Source organism: Canis lupus, chromosome 28, assembly GCF_003254725.2.
Source record: "Canis lupus dingo isolate Sandy chromosome 28, ASM325472v2, whole genome shotgun sequence".
NCBI classification, from domain to species: Eukaryota; Metazoa; Chordata; class Mammalia; order Carnivora; family Canidae; genus Canis; species Canis lupus.
This window is the reverse complement of record NC_064270.1, coordinates 30,088,096-30,108,395: the sequence shown is the minus strand read 5'-3', so window position 1 is coordinate 30,108,395 and position 20,300 is coordinate 30,088,096. Positions and strand designations below refer to the sequence as shown.

General features: G+C 41.1%; 1 protein-coding gene across 2 annotated transcripts in view; it reads right to left on the bottom strand.

The window, feature by feature from the left end:
* INPP5F (inositol polyphosphate-5-phosphatase F) overlaps nt 1-20,300 on the bottom strand; it is an 87,312-nt gene that overhangs the window by 2,458 nt on the left and 64,554 nt on the right. For both annotated transcript variants that reach the window (XM_049103637.1, XM_025467426.3), the window contains 6 exons: nt 14,970-15,087; nt 11,966-12,164; nt 3,879-3,950; nt 2,940-3,013; nt 2,391-2,519; nt 1,748-1,835 (listed from right to left, as the gene is read on the bottom strand). In XM_049103637.1, the coding sequence (XP_048959594.1) occupies nt 1,748-1,835; nt 2,391-2,519; nt 2,940-3,013; nt 3,879-3,950; nt 11,966-12,164; nt 14,970-15,087 (680 nt within the window). The remainder of the gene's footprint in view (nt 1-1,747; nt 1,836-2,390; nt 2,520-2,939; nt 3,014-3,878; nt 3,951-11,965; nt 12,165-14,969; nt 15,088-20,300) is intronic.

Here is a 20,300-nt window from a genome sequence, read left to right as displayed (position 1 = left end):
TATTAAAAACCCGAAATTTTGATTGTATTTAACCTAATATATGCACAAAATATTTTACCATATAATCACTATTAAAAGATGATTAATGAGATATCTTATTTCTGATACTAAGTCTATGAAGCAACTGGTGTGTAGTATTTTACAACTTGGCAGCAGAAGCCTTTGTAAATGACATTGACAAGTTGTCCCTGGATGTTGAGTGGGAACCGTGCCCCGGCTGTGTGACTTTAACCCCCGTCCAGCAAGCAGTCTCCTGCACATCGTGTTCTCCAGCAGGCCGTGCACTGAAGAGCCAGCCAGCCAGCCTGTGGAAACACTCCGTCTGCAATATCTTAATCCTACTCAGTGAAGCTCCTCATAGTAGTTGGGATTAATCATGTTGAGTTCTTTTGGATCAAAACTTTGTCTTTAGATTTGATCATTACTACTGCATGTTTCCTTCAACAGGGTTCTCTCTGGCGTTCAGAGAAGGGGAAGCAGTAGAGGAAGGAAAGGGAAAGGAGAGAAGCCTCTCAATGGCTGTCTCAACCTACATTTTTGTGCATTATTCTGAGAAAAAAAACCCAAAACCACACCCAAAATTCAAACCACAGCAGTTTCCTTCTTATTTACGGGGTTACATTCCAAGACCCCAGTGGATGTCTAAAACCACAGGTAGAATCAAACCCTATATGTCTTACATGTTTTTCCCTATACATATGTAACCTGTGATAAAGTTCATAAACCAGGCAGAGTAAGAGATTAATAGAATTACAATACTGTCATAAGTTATATGAATGTCCTCTCTAAATATCTTATTACTGTACTGTACTCACTCCTTCTGGTGAGGATTTGAGAGGATAAAATACCTACACGCTGAGATGAAGTGAATGATGTGGTCACTGTGAGCATCAGGCTATGGCCTGACAATGTGTCAGGAGGAGAATCACCTGTTCCCGGACCACGGCTGACCACAGGTAAACTGAGCCTGAACAGGGGAAGAGGGGATCTCTACAGAGGCAAGTGGCTACCATTCGGGGCGGGTCTACCACATGGACCACCTCGACAACCAACAAAGCCAGCACAGACTGTAAATGGGAGTCCATAGCATCTTAACTCAAACTGTCTGCACAGATTCCAACTTGGTTGAATTCAAGTGGGAGGGGGGTTTGTTTCCTTTTGTTTTCGTGTGGTTTACCTACGTTTATTTTAAAAGATACGGGATATTTGACAGGATTTTCTCAGGTGGCATCCCTCACAACAGCTATAAATACAAGAAACAGTGCTATTTGCCACACGTCTCAGTATGTATGTATGACTTGCTGGTCATGAAATTTCATAAAAATTAGGATGCTAAAGAGCTGCTGAAACAACTCTCTACTAACACAAGACTGAACAATGTTTCTCTGGCTGACCAAATGGCTCTCCTCTAGTTGAATGTGGACCATGAAACACAATCAGATGGGAAGCCAAATTTTAATGTGAAATAATCTCTTCACAGGCATTCTTTTCCCAAATTCAGAACCCACTGGTGTTTAGAGAGAAAATCAGAGCTTGAATGTTTCAAAGTTGTTTAAATTATGGTGACAACTAATGTATTTCTCGTTTTTAAGAGTCTTACTTTTTGACCCACAGAAATCTGGTATTTCCCAGTTTAAATACCAATACATTACCCAAATTTGACTTCTCATTTGCAAATACTTTTAAAGAAGTAAGACTCTGGATAATAAGGTCTTTATTCTTAAGAAAATTGAAGTAGTACACTTACCTCTCAAGTTTTTTCTCAATTATAGGTACATCTAATCCCATGGCTTGCTTGGTTATCTGTAGCATCTCTGCAATGCACTGAAGGGTATCTGAAACCCAAATACAACTGCTTGCCAGTTTCCCCAAAAACATACTAAAAAAAAATAGTACTTGTAATTCAGAACCCTAAATGAAATTTGCGGTCTTATTCAAATACAAGTTTACTTGCTACAATTTATAGAAAACTGCTTCTTGTTCATTATGTTCTGAAACAAATTTTAACAGAAGAGTTAATAAAGGGCAAATGAACCAAATCAATTGGAAGTAAAAGTTTATTCTCATTTGTCCTAACACCATTTTAGATGCCACGACAACAGCTGTGAATGAGTTCCCTGACTACTGTCCATGAGAGGCATATGTGGTAGGATAAAGCCCTGGCACTCAAGTATGGCCAAACCCAACGAGATTTCCCATTACAGACACCTTTGCCCCAACCTACACCAGTTCAAATAATTTCCCTGCTTTGTGGGGACAAAGTGGCTATTTCAAGGTTACAAAGCACAAAGCTAAGTTCCATTTATAACGGTATATACTGTCCCCACTTCCACTTGGACTTAAAAGAGCAGATCAAAAGTTACCACTGAATACTGTCATCTCTTCATTACCTTTCCCATCCTCTTCTGGATTGCGCATTACAGCTCTCAGTGTGTGGAAATAGCCACTTGCTTCTTTATATCTGTAGTGCAACCGCATGCAGGAGAACTTCGGCTTACCAAAGAGAGTGGGTTCAGGACCTAAAAACACAAATGAATATGGTTAAAGATCTCACATAAAATTTACTTTTTTCTGTATCTTTAAAATACCAACAATTACTCATCAGTTACTTAGCAGATTTTATCTCTTCTACATGAGAGTACACAAAATATAAGCTTAGTGTGATTTGATTTGATGAGGTTAAAGAACTTCTTCAGTCTCAAATATTTAAACTTTCTTGATCCTTGGGTTAATTTCATAAGGTAAGTAATAAACAGTTATTAGACCACATCCATCACTAATCTCTAAAGAATAGAAGAAAGTCCTAAGAAATCGACTACTTGAAATATCAATATCCCTTTCTGGTTCTAATAAATTGTACTGTTTGTTCAAACAATGTGACCCAATCTCAGAAGAACAGTATTTGCTTTCTAGGACTTGGTTAGCATGTTAAAATTTACCTATTTCTATTTTTTCCAGGTCTTCTAGACTTAGTCGTTGATACTGGTTTACTTTATCAACTTCATCATCATAACTGGATAAAGGGAAAGGGAGTAAAAATAGGATTACAATCAAAAGCATATTTGGCTTGGCAGCTGAGATATATTAGTAGTAACTTCTATGCAGTTAAAACCTTCGCACTCTGGGGTAAAGAGTTAAACATTTTAAAAACTAGATGAGAATCAGCTTATGGATCTTACACTAAAATCAATTACAAAATATAATTTGTTCCATAAAAACTTACAAAACAAAACCAACAAACCTAAAACTTAACCTAAAAAGGCAAACACACATATGTATACTAAAGGTATGTGTTTATGAATAACACAGATCTGCTATCCAGAATCAAGAATAAAAAAATCCATATGATTAATGCCAATGGGTATCTGGGCCTATGACTTAGAGAAAAAAAAAAAATTGATTCTGGTAAGGCTAATGGGAAGTACTTATTTGCTAGTGGCATTGTTAGTCTTTCTGGAGATCTGGCAATAAACCATAGAAGTATTACAATTCATCATACTCTTAAAAGAGAAGCATGTGTGTGCGTGTATACAATTACTGGTGCAAAGACAACTGTATCATTCCTAATAGCAATAAAATGGAAGCATCAGTGCTAAACAGTGGGGAAATGTACACTGTATAATAATATATAGTCAATAATGAATGTGGAGTACAACAAAACATGGAAAACAAAATAATACTAAATGCTTAAAGAACACTATAAACACTAATTCTAAAATTGTATTTTCAAATTGATGAGGAAAAAGTGATATAAGTTATATAAAGTTCAATCGAGTTCTTAAAATATGTAACAAAACAGATTCTTAATTTTTTTTTTGTCATGAACTCTAGGAAATGTACTCGAACAATTAAAAGCTTTAAATCAATAAGCAACTTACTAGGCCACGTAGTAGGCAGAGTTAGAAAGCAGTAACAGCACATCCACATCTCTGTGAGTAGCATCAATGAGGCTAAACAGACATAGAGGAAATTAAATATTTTCATTTTCATCTGCATTTTCACCAAGATTATTTCTATAGCAGAACAATTTAAAATAAAAGATTGGTTGTGTGTGTGGGGAAATCAGTCAGTGAGTCCTATTTTTTAGGTTAAATGTAAATAATCTATCCATTTGGAGGGGGGAAAAAAGGAACCCAATTTGAGAAGGGGGGAGGTTAGTTGTCAGGAAAGGATTGTAGCTGAGGAGGCCCCTTCTCAGAGAGCTGTGGCCAAGGAGGTGGGAGGATAGAGGGAAATAAGAATTTGGGGGGGAAAGGGGTTGGGGGTTGGGAAAGAAGGAAAACCCTCACGCTCAGAAGGGAGAAAATGTCTAGATTATCTCACAGAGCCTAACCATAAGAAGGACACTGCACATTAAGGGTATTTTTACACACATATAGAATGCATCTTTTGGGGGAAAAAAAAACACAAAAATAAACAGAACACTGAGGTGCAAAAATGGGACCAAACCCAAGCCACTGTATTTCTTACTCCAGAATAATTTACCTGGCTTTTAAAGAACGAATAAACATTTCCTTATTCTAAGTCCATTTTGCTGTATTTTCCCTCCATTCTCAAATCACATATCAAAGTAAGGGTCAGAAACCAGATGAATGTTGATGAACCCGTTAAACCTACAGCAAAATCTGTATTTTTTAAGATTAATAAAAAGGTGGTCCATGTATAAAATCTACAAATAAGCAGGGCAAGATGTGAACTCAACACTTTTAATATCTATTATAACAACATTAACTTCCAATCACAAGGCGGAAATCAGTGTCGGTTCTAACATTGGTCTCAAACTTCCACTGTACGAGTGGGTATTGCTCGCTTAGAATCTCATTCCTACTTGCCACGATTTACCAAAATGCTACTGAAAAACCAATGGAAAACGGGAGGGAAAAAAACCATTTATCGATGGAAGTCACGTCCGTCAACTGCGTCAGAATGAGGTCACTGTTTAACGCGTTCTGCGGCGAAAAAGAACCACAATCTGAACCCGCAGTAATTTACATCAGCGGCACCTTGTCGCGGCGAACCTCGGACGGCCTTAACCTAACCTAACAAATTCCCCTCGAGTTTCACGTCCAATAATACACCAAAAAATACGACGGATAAGACGCCGGGCCCGCCCCCCGGCCGCCCGCCCCCTGCGCCCGAGCCCGCGGTCCCGGGCCAGGCCGCGCGCCCCGGACCCCGCCGCCCCCGCCCGCCCGCAGAGGTACTTACAGGCGCTGCCGCCACCGGCGCTCCCGCCGAGCCACCGCAATTACGTCACCACACAGATTTTCACAAGAAACAAAGTCTACTTGTACAAGTCAGCGCTGCCTCGTCGCAGCCTCCGATTGGGGCAGTGATATTTACACCAGTCCGACAGGATCCTCAGTCACAAACATTATGTCTTTAACGAAAAGCACTGGGCACGTGACAGGCGGTCAGGAAAAAGGTACCCCCACCCCCACCCCGCGGTTTTACTGGAGCCTCCGCTGCAGTAAGTAGTGTCCCTCCCCCCACCCTCCCCGAAGCGCACAACAGACACGATGGTCCACACGGACGAGAAAAGAAAGCCCCCCCGCGTCCTCCCCCGCCCCCCGCGCCCGCAGCCCGCGCGGCTCTACTCGCTCTTGTTCTCCTGCCAGTCAGGCATGCCCTCCTTCCACACGATGAACACGAACACCGCCAGCACCACATGCAGCCCCACCACCGCGACAATGGTCGCGTAAAAGCCACTGTCGTCAGGAGACATTAACAGGAGACTCTGGAAAAGGAGCAATTTGCAGGAAAAATACAAGCCCACAGGAACTTTAACCATGAGTCCTGCGAAAAGGAGAAAAATCTTGAAAGTCGTGGCCAGGCTGCCGCCTTCGGGCTTAGGCTCGGCCGCGTTGCCGGCGGCGTTGCCGGTGGCGTTGGCGGGCCGCTGGGCGGTCGGGGGAGGCCGGTGGGAGCGCGGCATGGTGTCCGTCAGTCGGTCCGCCCGTCCGTCCGTCGAGAAGTCGAAGCTCAGTCAGAGCCGCCCGCACACAAGCTCGCGCCTGCAGCGACTGCGGAGACTGCGGCAACTGCGGCAACTGCAGCGCCAAGCCCCGCCCACAGACGCCGCTCGCTTCCGGCCGCCCCCGCTGCCGCGGCACGCGCCCAGTGCGCATGCGCGCCCGCCCGCGCCAGCCCGCCCCCGCCTGGCACCCAGTTCGCGCCTGCGGAGGGAGGCGGAGGGGGCGCTGAGGGGCCGCCGTGCCCAGACCCACGGCCGGCCGGACCCCCGCCGGACCTCGCCACGCCGCGGGGAGGGGCTGTCGCCGCCGCTCGGGGGACGCGGGCTGCCGCGGGCGCCGTGAGCGTCCGTCCCTGTGCTCATGCCCAACAGCCCAACAGAGGCTGCTCTGCTGCCACGGGTGAAGGGCTCATCTACTCGGGGTGGAACTAGCGGGTTCAGGAGGCTTGGGCAAAACCAAGGACGGGCCGGCGGGCGGCCTGAGGGCAGCTGAGCCGTGTGCCTGCTGTCCTTCCACTTTGCAGGCTCGTCCTGCGACCCGCGAGCCCCCAGGCCCCTGTCGTTCGGGGCCGCGGGGCCGGGGAGAGGGGAGGGCCTGGGGGCCGCGGACCGCGGGGGCCTCCGCGCCGGGGGCTGGCCACGGGCGGTCCACGCCGAGCTCGGGGCTGCAACAGACGAGGCCGGCACGCAGCGCGCGGACAGTGCGGGGCCAGCGCCGCTCCGGTCGCGGTCGCGGTCGCGGAGGGAGGCGCAGGGAGCGGGCCACTGCTGCTGCGGCGGGGCTGCGTGCTGGTCAACTGCGGCCACAACTGTTTTTCCGCCAGAGTTAAGCGGCTGGGACTGCAGTGCGGCAAGTCTCTGGCGTAAAATTTACGGGGACGTCAAAAAACACCCAACCATCAAGATAATTTTTAGTGCGGTATTTTAAAAAAATCAAAATTGATGCCAGAATATCACGATGAACAGAACACTAACGTTTTAAATAAAGACAGGATCCGACCCTGCACCTGTACAACCCTGCACACTTGCCTCACGCTAACCCTAGCCTTGGGCTCTGTAAAAGTTTATTTACCAAAACCCGTAGCTCAACTGGACAACAAAAAAACACAAAACCCAGTTTTTAAAATGGGCAAAGGATTTCAATAGACTGTGTTCTCTCGAAGATATACAAATGGCCAATAGGCACACGAAAAAATCCTTACTATCCTTTGTCAGTAGGGAAATGCAAATCAAAACGACAGTGAGATACCACTTCACACCCCTTAGGTGAAGTACAACAAAAACAAAACAAAAAATGAGAAAGCAAAAGCAAATATTAGTTGAGGAGGCTGAAAAATTGGAACCCTCCTATGCTGCTGGTAAGAATGTCAAATGGTGCAGTCACTGTGGAAAACAGCTTGATGGTTTCTCAAACGTTAAGCACAGAATTACACATGATCCAGCAATTTCCACTCCTAGGTATGTACCCCAAATAAAAATTGGTGTTCAAAACTTGGACGTGATTATTCAGAGTATTACTATTTACAGTAGCCAATAGGTAGAAACAACCTAAATGCCCATCCACGGAGGAAAATAAGCAAAATATGCTATATCCATAGGACAGAATACCACTAGGCTATAAAAAGGAATGAAGTTATGACATATGCCACAGCATGCACCAACCATGAAAACATGATGCTAAGTGGATGAAACCAGTCACAGAAGGTCACATATTATATGATCACATTTATACAAAATGTCCAGGACAGGGACATCTACAGAGACAAAAAAGTAGATCAGTGGTTGTCTGGGCAGAGTGATAGAATAGTGATTGCTAGAAGGTACAGGGCTTTCTTCTGGAATAATGAAAATGTTCTAAAATTCACCATGGTAATAGCTGCATAAGTCTGTGAATATAATAAAAGCTATTTAAAAAAAAGCTATTGAATCATATGCTTTAAATGGATGGATTCTATGGTATATGAATTATATCTTAATAGAAGCTTTTAAAAACATATACACACAACCCAGGAGCAAGCAGCTGAGGCAGGCAGGTACCAACTGCTAAAGACCCCCAAGTCCACGGCTGGTTGGCTGGCTCTCTCAGGACCTAAGTTGGCACATTTATTCCCAAAGCTACCTCTCCCTGTCCTCCATCAGGGGCGCCTGCTCTGGGTCCACTGCTCTGGCTCAGTTGACAGACTGTACAAAGGTTCTATAGCAACTCAGCCAAAGAGCTAGTTTCCAAACATCTCCCTTCAAGGGTAAACTGTTCACCATCTGGAAAATCTTTAAGCTTTGCAAATGAAAAATACCAGTGGCAAATTTAAAGAAATTTTAGCAGTATTATAAAGGATGTCAACCACAAAAGAAAGTAGAGGGTTCTTGAAGAACTGTGTAATCAAGATGCAGACACACAGTTAACTTTGGAAATTCAAACGGACACATGATACCCATCAGAGAATAATCCACCTGAGAGGAAAATGTAGTGTATCTGAAGATGATAATAATTCTGTATCTGAAAAAGCATCTACTCTGGAATGAAAGGCAGAAAAGACAAGACTGCTCTGAAACACTGCTGGCTCCTGCTCCAGTTCCTCCGCAGCCCAAATGTAAGGCTCCAAACCACATATGCCTCCCAAAGATGTCAACATTGGGGCCAGCCTCAGCATGGCAAAGTGTTTCCCATTACCACAAAGATACCAAGACTATTGATAGGCAGGTCCCAGCCTTCTATCCAAGCCAACAAGCCAAAACATGGCTTTCAAAGTCACTGACTCCAAAGCATTTGCTTCATTTTCTACTCCCTCCACATCATCTTGTCCCACAGCTTCAAAGAAGGCAGTTTCTAGAAATACAGTAATAATGAGAAACACAAAAGGCAATAAAAAACCCTAAAAAGCAGAAAACACCTCAATGTCACATGCAACCACTTCTGGTATAGTCAGTATTAGAGGAGATCCTTCTGAGACCAGAGTGGAAAGTCTCAAACCTGAGCAGTCTGTCCCTGTCACCCAGGAGCAGACCATAGGCACAAGTCTGTGCCCACCCCCCTCGACTCACCCTCAACCCAGTCCTCCTCTTGAGAATCAATACGTCACTTCCTCAGACACTCCCGTTGTCCTGGTTAGCAACGAAGCCTCTGCTTATTTCTCCTTAGACCCAGGTAAGTGTCTGTACTAAAGAGGCAACCCAAAGAACCACTCTCCATCAGGCACGGCCTGTGTGTTAGCACCAATAAGACAGGGAAGACAGCATCTCAGCTAATGAGATCTAAGTTGATGGGACAATCTTCAGAATCTCTCAGTGTCCCACAGGACAAAGGTCAAAATATACTCCCAGGTCCAAGACTCTGACACTGGCCTCTTCTGTCCACCAACGAGCATGAGGAAGAAGAGGAGGATGAGGATATTGGTGGTGAATATGCTCTGGCAGGTAACAGAAACAAAGAGACTCTCTCACAATAGAACTTAGCAATAGACCATCTAAGAAAGAATTAGAAGACAAAACATCTTGCAATAGTGACATGTGAAGAAGAGAGGCAGGGAATCCAGGAACAAGTTGGAAATTAGGAGACTGAGCCACAGGCCCACAGCTGAAGAATTCGAGCAAAGAGATATCCTAAAACAAAGGAATGAAGAAGTAGACCACAACGTACACATGGAATTAACAAGGCAGACTCAGCAGAAAGCTCGGGCTCAGACCCACAGCAGCAGAGCTGGGAGCATGAAGGGTTTGAGAATTTAAGGAATATGTAGAGGTCACTAACTCCCCTATGACCATTAGGCACATAAGCCCTGGGCCAGGATGAGACCTACAGGCAAGCCAGCAGGAAATGCAGAATTAAATGAACTTAAAAGCACAGAAAGGTTTCACTATCCATCATGAAATGTGAGACTGCTTGGAAACAGCCACTGGTGATTGGTGGGGGTATCCCCACTTGCTAAAAATGTGATAATGTACTGGAATGTAAAAGCTTATATTGTGGTGAAGGAAGAGAGGGCTCTGCTTTTTTTGGAAAGTTCTCCTCACCTGTATAACCCAAATGAGGCCAACGAGCAAAAGGAAGGATGCAGTGACACTTGCTGTCTAGCATGTGTCTCCATATTCTTCATCAGGAGCTTTACCAAAGAGGATGAGCAGAACACAATCACTGGCTCCCAGTTATCAGAAAGCCAAACTGTATAGTGCACGATTAAAGAAAAATGAGTTCGATTGCTGGGCACTGGAGAGGGGTGGGAGTCAAAAAAAAATCAGAACAAAACAGAAGTAGTTCATCATGTGAATGAAGAAAAGAGAAAACTGGAGTAGGAATCTGGCATATGGGAAGTATGGATTTGGGAATCTAACCACCCAACAAGTTTTCTTAAAGACCTGATAGTAGGAGAGGAGACTGGTCTGGTTTGAGCACTACGTCGGTACAGAGCAGCACTGGTACAATACAGCAGTTGTCCCAGTGAGCCCAGATGCCAGAAAGAAGTCTGGGTGTTTTGATACATGTTTTTCTTAAATGCAAGAGACTTCTACTGATTCTAACAGGAGGGCTTATCTCAGTTCTGTAGCAAGCTTTAAATAGCACAGTAAATACACTTTACATAGTTTTAAACTCCTCATCCAGCACACAACTTGATGTGAGAATTACAGGACTGGAAATCAAATCAGGTGCAATATGACCTTACGAAATGGTAGTCAGCTTTTGAAATAAGCCTTTTGGTCTTTCCTTATGTCAATCATCTCCAAAGAAGAAATAAAGGTACTTGATCTAAGGAAGATGATATTGGCAATCTTGACACCTTTAAAAATCTCAAGTTAGGGGATCCCTGGGTGGCTCAGCGGTTTAGTGCCTGCCTTTGGCCCAGGACGTGATCCTGGAGTCCCGGGATTGAGTCCCACGTCAGGCTCCCGGCATGGAGCCTGCTTCTCCCTCCTCCTGTGTCTCTGCCTCTCTCTCTCTCTATGATAAATAAATAAATCTTAAAAAAAAAAAATCTCAAATTAAAACTCAAGCAAAACACAGGAGTGCTACATGCAGTTGTTTCTGAATGGGAATTAAAAGTATGACCTTTTGGGGGGTGCTGCATTAAGCTGTACTGCTGCTATAAAAAATTAAGGTACATGAACGAAAAATTTTTACCAAATGGCTCAAGGAGCATAGAATTTTTCTGCTAATTTGTGAGGAAAACCTCAGCTCTTATTTTAAGAGTCTGAAAATTGCATCCATACAGTATTGATTATCGAAGTGAAATAATCCATGAAATTAAAGTCATGGAAGATTTCCCAATGAACCTACAGTCAATATTATTTTTTATTTTAATATATAAGTATTATCTTGCGTTCAATTGTTCTTTCAAGCTTGTTTTATGCCCCTTTTATTAAAAACAGATGAAATATAGTAGAAGATAAAATCTAAATAGAGCCATTTTATCCTCAGAGCTTGGTCTAGAATTTTCTGCAATGTTACTGATTCATAATACCAAAGATTATAATGTTAGATTTCAGCCTAAAAGCAAACATTCAATCTGGTAAATAAATTTAGATCCTGCCATTCATTTTGAAAAATGGCTTGAAACTGGTTTTTGGTTTTTGTTTTAAAAATGTTGAGCATTAATTGGCCTATTTATTTGGTGAAAGGCCAGGATACTTTACAACCAATCAAGGTAATTAGCATCACTGCACTTCTTGCTGCACTGTTATGTGCATCAAAACAATAAACCTAGATTTGGGGGTAAAAGGAGAGGCCCAGCTGTGTCCTGTGTTCTACAATTTGGGTTTTTAAAAAATCAAATATTGCTATAAAATCTTTCTCTTCATCACCGAGTTTTTTTTTAATGCCCCCTTAATTTTGCACCCAAGGTGAGTGTCTCAGTCAGTTTGCCTTAGTGACCAGTCCTATATTTGAAAACTGCCATGCATCATGCATCCATGCCCATAGCTTGTGAATGATAGTACTAATTATGATGATGACGTCAGAAATTTAAGCACATTAGTTACCAGGATATCACTCCAACTTACCTGGGGTCACAGTCAATGAGGGCCCAGCCCCCATGGAATTTTTCATCATCAGGCAGCAGTAACTTCATATAACTCTGTAACAGCTGGCTAATTAGTTCCTGGTGGCTTCTCTGATTCTCCTTATGCAAAGCTTCATGCTCTTTCTCCTTGGTAAATATGGAATAAAGATCTTCTGTCACTGGAATGCCTTGCATCAAATCTAGAGTAGAAAGTGTTAATATCTATCATCATCTTAATTTGCTAATACATTTTTAAAAAAACAAAAGCCCTAAAACAATAAAACTCATAAGAAAACATAGGCATGAACCTTGGTGATCTCGGATCAGGCTGATAGGATATTTGAGATATGACTCTAAAATCACGTGCAACAAAAACAACAAAAACAGACACAGTGGATATCATCACAATTAAGAACTGTTGTGTCTCAAAGGGCAAGATCATGAACGTGAAAAGACAACCCACAGAATGGGTGAGAGTATTTACAAATCATCTGACAGCGACTTGTATCCAGAATATATCAAGAATGCCTACAACTCGGTAATAAAAAGACGAGCCAATTTTAAAAGGAGCATAGGATCTGAAGAGACAAGCTCACTTCTTCCTGCTGTAGCATGTAGCTTAAGGTTCACAAAGCTATATAATCCATTCCCCACAGACGGTCAAGACAGACTGGAGACTTCTGGGACACAGGTGCCGACTGCTGGCCTTAGAAGGGGAAGCGGTAAACCTAGGCTGCTACTGGTTTCTCTCTCTCTCTCTCTCTCTCTCTCATCTTTGAAGAAATCCAGCTTCAAGATTCGGGTGAAGCTGATGCTATGGATGGGTGGATTGAAAGAGGGACACAGAGTCCGGGTTCTCAATGACATAACTGAGCTGCTAGATCAAGCCGTGGAGGAAAGGTATCTTACTTTTCCTTGATTAAACTGCTAAAACCCAGTTTTGAAGTCGACATACAAACTACCTATGGAAAAAACCAAACCTCTTTACACCAGGCTTCTCAAATTTCCTAACTGGCCTGTTTAGGTAGGGATGATATTAGGTGGGATTGGTAGATAAGCATGCCCATTAGAGAGAGGATAAATGCCAGGAAGATGTTAATGTATACTATGGACATATGATAATTATGAGCTAAATCATAATTTAATGAGTTGAAATCGTTTTAGTTTAAACTAATTATCATATTCGGTTCATTCCAATCCTTTTTTGGTTCATTCATAAGCTAGGCTTGCGGCTAATAAAGAGATTAGTAGGAGTGCTATAATGAGTATTGTTGTTAGTTTGTTAGTTTGTGATGCTCAGGGGAGTGGAAGGAGTAGTACAATTTCTAGATCGAAAAGTAAGAATGTGATGGCGACTAGGAAAAACTTTATGGAAAGGGTAAGCGTGCGGACCCCATAGGGTCAAAGCACACTCATAAGGACTTGCCTTGTCTGCGTAGATATTTAGTTTAGGGAGTCAGAAGGCAATTATTACAAGTAGGGATGCTAAGGATACATTGATTATTAGAGTTAATATTATGTTTATTACTTCTTTTCAGAATCAATCTGAAACTAACTGATTGGAAGTCAATTGTACTAATTATACTAAAGAAGTAAGATCCTCATCAGTAAATAGAGACATACAAGAATAGTCAGACTAGGTCGACAAAGTGCCAATATCACGTGGCAGCCTCAAATCCAAAGTGATGGTTTAATGTGAAGTGATAATATAATTGTCAGAGAAAGCAGACAATGAGGAATGTAGAGCCAATAATTACATGTAGTCCGTGGAACCCGGTAGCTATAAAGAAAGTGGAGCTGTAGACTCCGTCAGAAATTGTGAAAGATGTTTCATAATATTCGGAGGCTTGAAGTAGTGTAAAATATAATCCTAGGGAAATTGCAATGAACAGGGCTTGGAGTATATGTTTGCGATTTCCTTCTATGAGGCTATGGTGAGCTCAGGTAATGGGAGACTCTGGAGGCCAGGAGAACAGAGGTGTTAAGCAGTGGGACTTCTAATGGATTTAGGGGAATAATGCCCATGGGCCGCCAGCAACCCCCGAGTTCGGGGGTTGGGGCTAGGCTGGAGTGATAGAAGGCTCAGAAGAATCCTGCGAAGAATACTTCTGATACAGTAAATAGGCCCTACCAATTCATGTATGACAAATAATAGATTTAAAAATAGGATTTAAAAAATATTCTCAGAGACCGCAGGACAAGCAACTTTGGTTCTAATCTAGAATGCTCTGCATTCACTTTAATCCTATGAGGTAATACTTTCATGTCATATTGTCAACATATGAAATCCACTGGGCAATCTACCCTCATTTCCTCTTCCAAATAATGATAAGAATTGGTTAGGATAATCCCTAAATCTGATACCCTAATATTATATTCATTCACTTTAAAAAAAAAAAGATTTATTATTTCTTTATGAGAGACGCAGAGAGAGAGGCAGAGACACAGGTTGAGAGAGAAGTAGGCTCTACGCAGGGAGCCTCGATCCCGGGACTCCAGTATCACATCCTGGGCCAAAGGCAGGCTCTAAACCACTGAGCTACCCAGGCGTCCCATTCATTCACTCTTATAGCAAAGGATGGTGTGTTATTCACAGCAAGAACATATGATAAATGTCATATGGGGGGAAAAAAAAGACCTCTCATTACATCTCCCAGCCTCAAGTAATGGAAAATCAAATAGAACGTGGAGTTTTAAGCTGATGAGGTTTTAGGAGACCTTATTCCCATATTCCAGGAACCTCACCCCTGCCTTCTGTTACATGAACAACAAACTGACAAATACGTATGGAAATGAGTAATTTCTTTTGTTGCTTCAGCCTAAAAAATTCATCAAATTCTAGTCTTGTAAAAATTTGAATTTGATTTCTTGGGTAAGATGCTGAATATAGAAACACAAGTATATTATAAAACATGAACTATGTTAATGAAGTTGATTTCTGTAAAACACTAGTCACAGAGGAATAACAAATTAAAAAAAAAAAGGAAGGCATTTATGTTCCTTACCTATAACAGCTTGCCTATAAGCATCCTTAAATCGATTCAGGTAATATCTATTTGCCGAGTTAACCCCATCTTTCATAACTCCTGCTAACTTCCTTTCTCCTGTCCTTGTAAAGTCACCCTGTTAAGGAAAAAGTCATTTTGACAATTGATTCAAACACAAGAATGCTCCCAAAGTCAATGTGGGCTTTCAATACAAGACCAAAATTCTATAGGCTTTTATAATTTCTAAATAATGTAGTTAAAATATCTACTAGTATCTGGCTGTGACCCAAGCACATCAAATAATTAAAATACTATTTGTGTCATCAAGTCTTCATAGTTAGATGCTGCTATAAAGTAAATCCATTCTTGGCAATCTGTCGAATTTCTAGGATCTACAGGTCAAAACTTATTATATAACATACAAGAAGATTTTCAAGCCTCAAAAATCACAAATTTCCAATGTGGGAAAGTGTGGACAGTTCCCTAGAGTTTATTACAATGGGATTTAGCCAGTGCATGTGGATGTGTGTGAATATGGAGAAAGAATAGCAATTTCCGTACTTTACTGCCCATTAAATTGCTGTAGAATGATCCAACGAAGATTTACATTGTTTTGTTACTCTTGCTTTTCACAACGGAGGTGTCAGAGCAAGTCCCTAGATGACAGTGACTTAACTCGAAGTTTGTACCCTTTGACCAACATCTCTCCATTTCCCCCATCCCCTGGCAAGCACCAGTCAACTCTTATTTTTAAGAGTTGATGTGACGTTTTTAGATCATGCAGTATTTGTCTTTCTCTGGCTTAGTTCACTTAACACAATGCCCTCAAGGTTCACCCACATGTTTTCAAAGGCAGCATTTGCTTCTTTTTTACGGCTGAATATTCCATCACTCTCTCTCACACACACACACACACACACACACACTCACTCCAGTTACTCACTCACTCAACATTTATCCACCATTGGACACAGGTTGGTTGTTTTTAGGTCTTGGCTATTGAAAATAATGCTGCAACAAACATGGGAGTGCAGCTATTTCTTTGGGATACTGATTTAATTTCAATATATACCCATAAATAAGATTGTTGGATCATATGGCCATTCTATTTTTTAAATAACGTTCTTAAGTTTATTTTAGAGAGAAAAAAAAAAAGAGATCATATGAGTTGGGGGAGGGGCAGAGGGAGAGAATCTCAAGCAGACTCTGCCCTGAGCACAGAGCCTGATGTTGGGCTCAATCCCACCACCTATGAGATCATGACCTGTGCTGAAACCAACAGTCTGATGCTTAACCCATTGAGCCATCCAGGTGCTCCCTGTTCTATTTTTAATTTAAGGACTTTCCATGCTGTTTTCCATGATGGCTGTGCCAATTTACATTCCTGCAAACAATGTACATTTCTCCACATTCTTGCCAATACTTGTTATCTTGTCTTTGGTAACAGCAATTCTAATTAGTATGAGGTGGTTATTTACTGTGGTTTTGATGGGCATTTCTCTGATAATTATTGATGTTGAGCATCTTTTCATGTGTCTATAGGTCATTTGTATGTCTTATTTGGAAAAATGTTCAGGTCCTTTGCCCATTTTCCTAGTCAGATTATTTTCGTTTTTTGTTATTGAGCTATGGAGTAACTATTATATTTTGGATACTAGCCCCTTATCAGGTTTTGCAAATAGTGTCTCCCATTCCAAAGGTTGTTTTTTTATTCTGTTAATTGTTTCTTTTGTTGTGCTAAAGCTTTGTAGTTAATGTAGTCCCATTTGTTTATTTTTACTCTTCTCATTTATGCTTTTGGTGTCACATCCAAAAAAAAAAAATTACTGCTGAGATCAATGCCTCAGAGCTTTACCCCATGTTTTCTTGTAGGATCAAACTGTAAAGCCTCAGGTCTTACATTTAAATCTTTAATACATTTCAAGTTAATTTTTGTGACATGAGGGCCAAACTTAATTCTTTCACATTGTATCTGGTTTTCCCAGCACCATTTACTTGAAGAGCCTATCTTCCCCTATTGAGTATTTTTAGTTCCCTTGTCAAATATTAGTTCACTGTATATGTGTGGGTTTCTTTCTGAGCTCTCAGTTCTATTCTGTTGGTCTATGAGTCTGGATTTATGCCAGTCTCATATTGTTTTGATTACTATAGCTTTGTAACAAAGTTTGAAGTCAGGGCAAGTGATGCCTTCAGCTTTGTTCTTTCTTTCTCAGGATTGCTTTGGCTATTAAGGGGTCTGTGGGCTCATGAATTTTAGGATCTCTTTTTCTATTTCTGGGAAAAATGCTATTGGAATTTTCATAGGGATTGCATTTAATCTATAGACGGCTTTGGGTATTATGAAAATTTTAACAATATTAATTTTTCTGATCTATGAACACAGGATATCTTTCCATTTGTGTCTTCCTTTCATCACTGTCTTATAATCTTCATTGTACACATCTCTTGCCTTTTTAAATTTATTCCAAATATTTTTATAGTTTTTGATACAAGTGTCAATAGAATTGTTTTATTTCTTTTTCAGATAGTTTGTTGTTAGTATATAGAAATGCAACTGATTTTCGTATGCTGGTTTTGTATCCTGCAACTTTACTGAATTAACTTGTTCTAACAATTTTCTGGTGGAGTCTTTAGGATTTTTTTTAAGGATAAGATTATGTCATCTGCAGATAATCTTACTTCTTCCTTTCTAATTTGGATGCTTTTTCTTTCTTTCTCTTGCCTGCTTATGCTGGTTAGAATTAAATTACTATCATGAATAGGAGTGGTAAGTGGGCACCCTTGTCTTGTTCCTGATCTTAAAGGGAAAGCGTTTAGCTTTTACCACTGAATATGATGTTATCTGTGGATTTGTCATATATGGTCTTCACTATGTTGAAGTACATTTTCTTCTATACCACATTTGTTGAGAGTTTTTCTCAGGATGTTGAACTTTGTCATATGCTTTTTCTGCATCTACTAAAATGACTATATGACTTTTACCTTCCACTCTACTAATGTGGCATGTCACATTTATTGATTTAAGCATGTTGAACCATCCTTGTATCCCAGAGATAAATTCCACTTGATCATGATGTGTGATCCTTTCAACATGCTGTTGAGTTTGTTTTGTTAGCATTTTGTTGAGGATTTTTGCATCTATGTTGGTCAGAGATCTTGGCCTATAATTGTCTTTTCTTGTAATGAATTGTCTTTGGTATCATGGCCTCATAAAATGAATTTCAGAATGTTCCTTTCCCTTCCACTTTTTGGAAGAATTTGAGAGGGAATTATTTCTTCTTTAAATATTTGATAGAATTCACCAGTGAAACCATGTAAGCCCTGGGCTTTTCTTTCTTGGTAGGTTTTGCTTACTGATTCAATCTCTTTACTCCTCACTCACTGGCTCAGATTTCTAATTCTTCAAAGTTCAGTCTTGGTAGGTTGTAAGTTTCTAGAAACTTACCCTTTTCTTCTAAGTTGTCCAATTTGTTGGCATATAATTGTAAAGAGTAGTCACCTGTGATTCTAGGCATTTCTGTGATATCATTTGTTTTTTTTTTTAATCTTTTTTTTAATCTTTTTTTATTTATTTATGATAGTCACAGAGAGAGAGAGAGAGAGAGAGGCAGAGACATAGGCAGAGGGAGAAGCAGGCTCCATGCACCGGGAGCCCGACGTGGGATTCGATCCCGGGTCTCCAGGATCATGCCCTGGGCCAAAGGCAGGCGCCAAACCGCTGCGCCACCCAGGGATCCCTGTGATATCATTTGTAATGACACTTTCATTTATAATTTTGAGTCCTTTTTCTTCTTGATTAGTCTAGCTGAGGCCTGTCAATTTTGTTGATCTCTTTAGAAAACCAACTCTTAATTATATTGATCTTTTCTATTGTTTTTTTTCCCTAGTCTCTCTTTCAAATATTTTTGGTCTAATCTTTATTATTTCCTTCCTTCTGGTAATTTTGGGCTAACTTTCTTCTTTTTCTAGTTCCTTGAGGTGTAAAGTTAGGATGTTTGAGATCTTTCTTTTTTCTTAATTTAGGCATTTATAGCTATAACCCCCCCCCCTTTTTAAGATTTTATTTATTTATTCACAAGAGACAGAGAAAGAGAGAGGCAGAGACATAGGCAGAAGGAGAAGCAGGCTCCATGCAGGGAGCCCAATGTGGGACTTGATCCGGGGACTCCAGTATCATGCCCTGGGCATGGTGCCAAACAGGAGCCATCCAGGCATCCCCTAAACTTTCCCTTTAGAACTGCTTTTGCTATATCTGGTAAGTTTTGGTATGTTGTGCTTCCATTTTCATTTGTTTCAAGGTATTTTTCTATTTCCCTTTTTGATTTCTTCTTTGACCCATTGATTGTCTAGGAGAGTGCTGTTTAATTACCACATATTTATGAATTTTCCAATTTTCCTGTCACTGATTTCTAGTTTCAAACCACTGTGGTCAGAAAAGATACCTGATATAATTTCTATCTTTTTGAACTTGTTGATACTTGTTCTGTGGTCTAACCTATGATCTGCCCTGGAAAATGTCCCACGTGGGCTTCTAAAGAATGTGTATTCTGCTCTTGCTGGATGAAATGTTCTATATATGTCTGCTGGGTCCATTTGGTCTACAGTCCTATTCAAATTTGCTATTTCCTTATTGATTTTTTGCCTGGATGATCCATTGTGGAAAAGGGGGTATTGGGCAGACCGGGTGGCTCAGCAGTTTAAGTGCTGCCTTCAGCCTAGGATGTGATCCTGGAGACCTAGGATCGAGTCCCACATTGGGCTCCCTGCATGGGGCCTGTTTCTCCCTCTGCCTGTGTCTCTGCCTCTCTCTGTGTCTCTCATGAATAAATAAATAAAATCTTAAAAAAGGGGGGAGGTATTAAAGTCCCCTACTGTTATCATACTGCTATTTATTTCTCCCTTTAATTCTGTTAGTATTTGCTTTATATATGTAGGTGTTCATTTGTCTTTAACCAGTAACTTGTACAATGACTCCTAAAGTCTAATTTCCTTAATTAATAAAAAACTTTTTGATATTTATCACTCAACCAAAGATGGACTATCTTATGCCTGTTGAGACTTGATACAATTTTTTGTAAGAAATATCTTGAGATGAACTATTACCTTGAAGGAAAATTAACAGAACTAATTTAAACTAATTCAACCATTTCTTATTTCGTATTGCCCACAGGAGTACTTGGTGACCAATAAGTATAGTTCACATTTAAATTAAGTTCTGTGGTGCACCTGGGTGGCTCAGTCAGTCAAGCATCTGTCTTTGGCTCAGGTCATGATCCCAGGATCCTGAGACTGAGCCCCGTATCAGGCTCCCTGCTGTATGGGGTGCCTGCTTCTCCCTCTCCCTCTGCC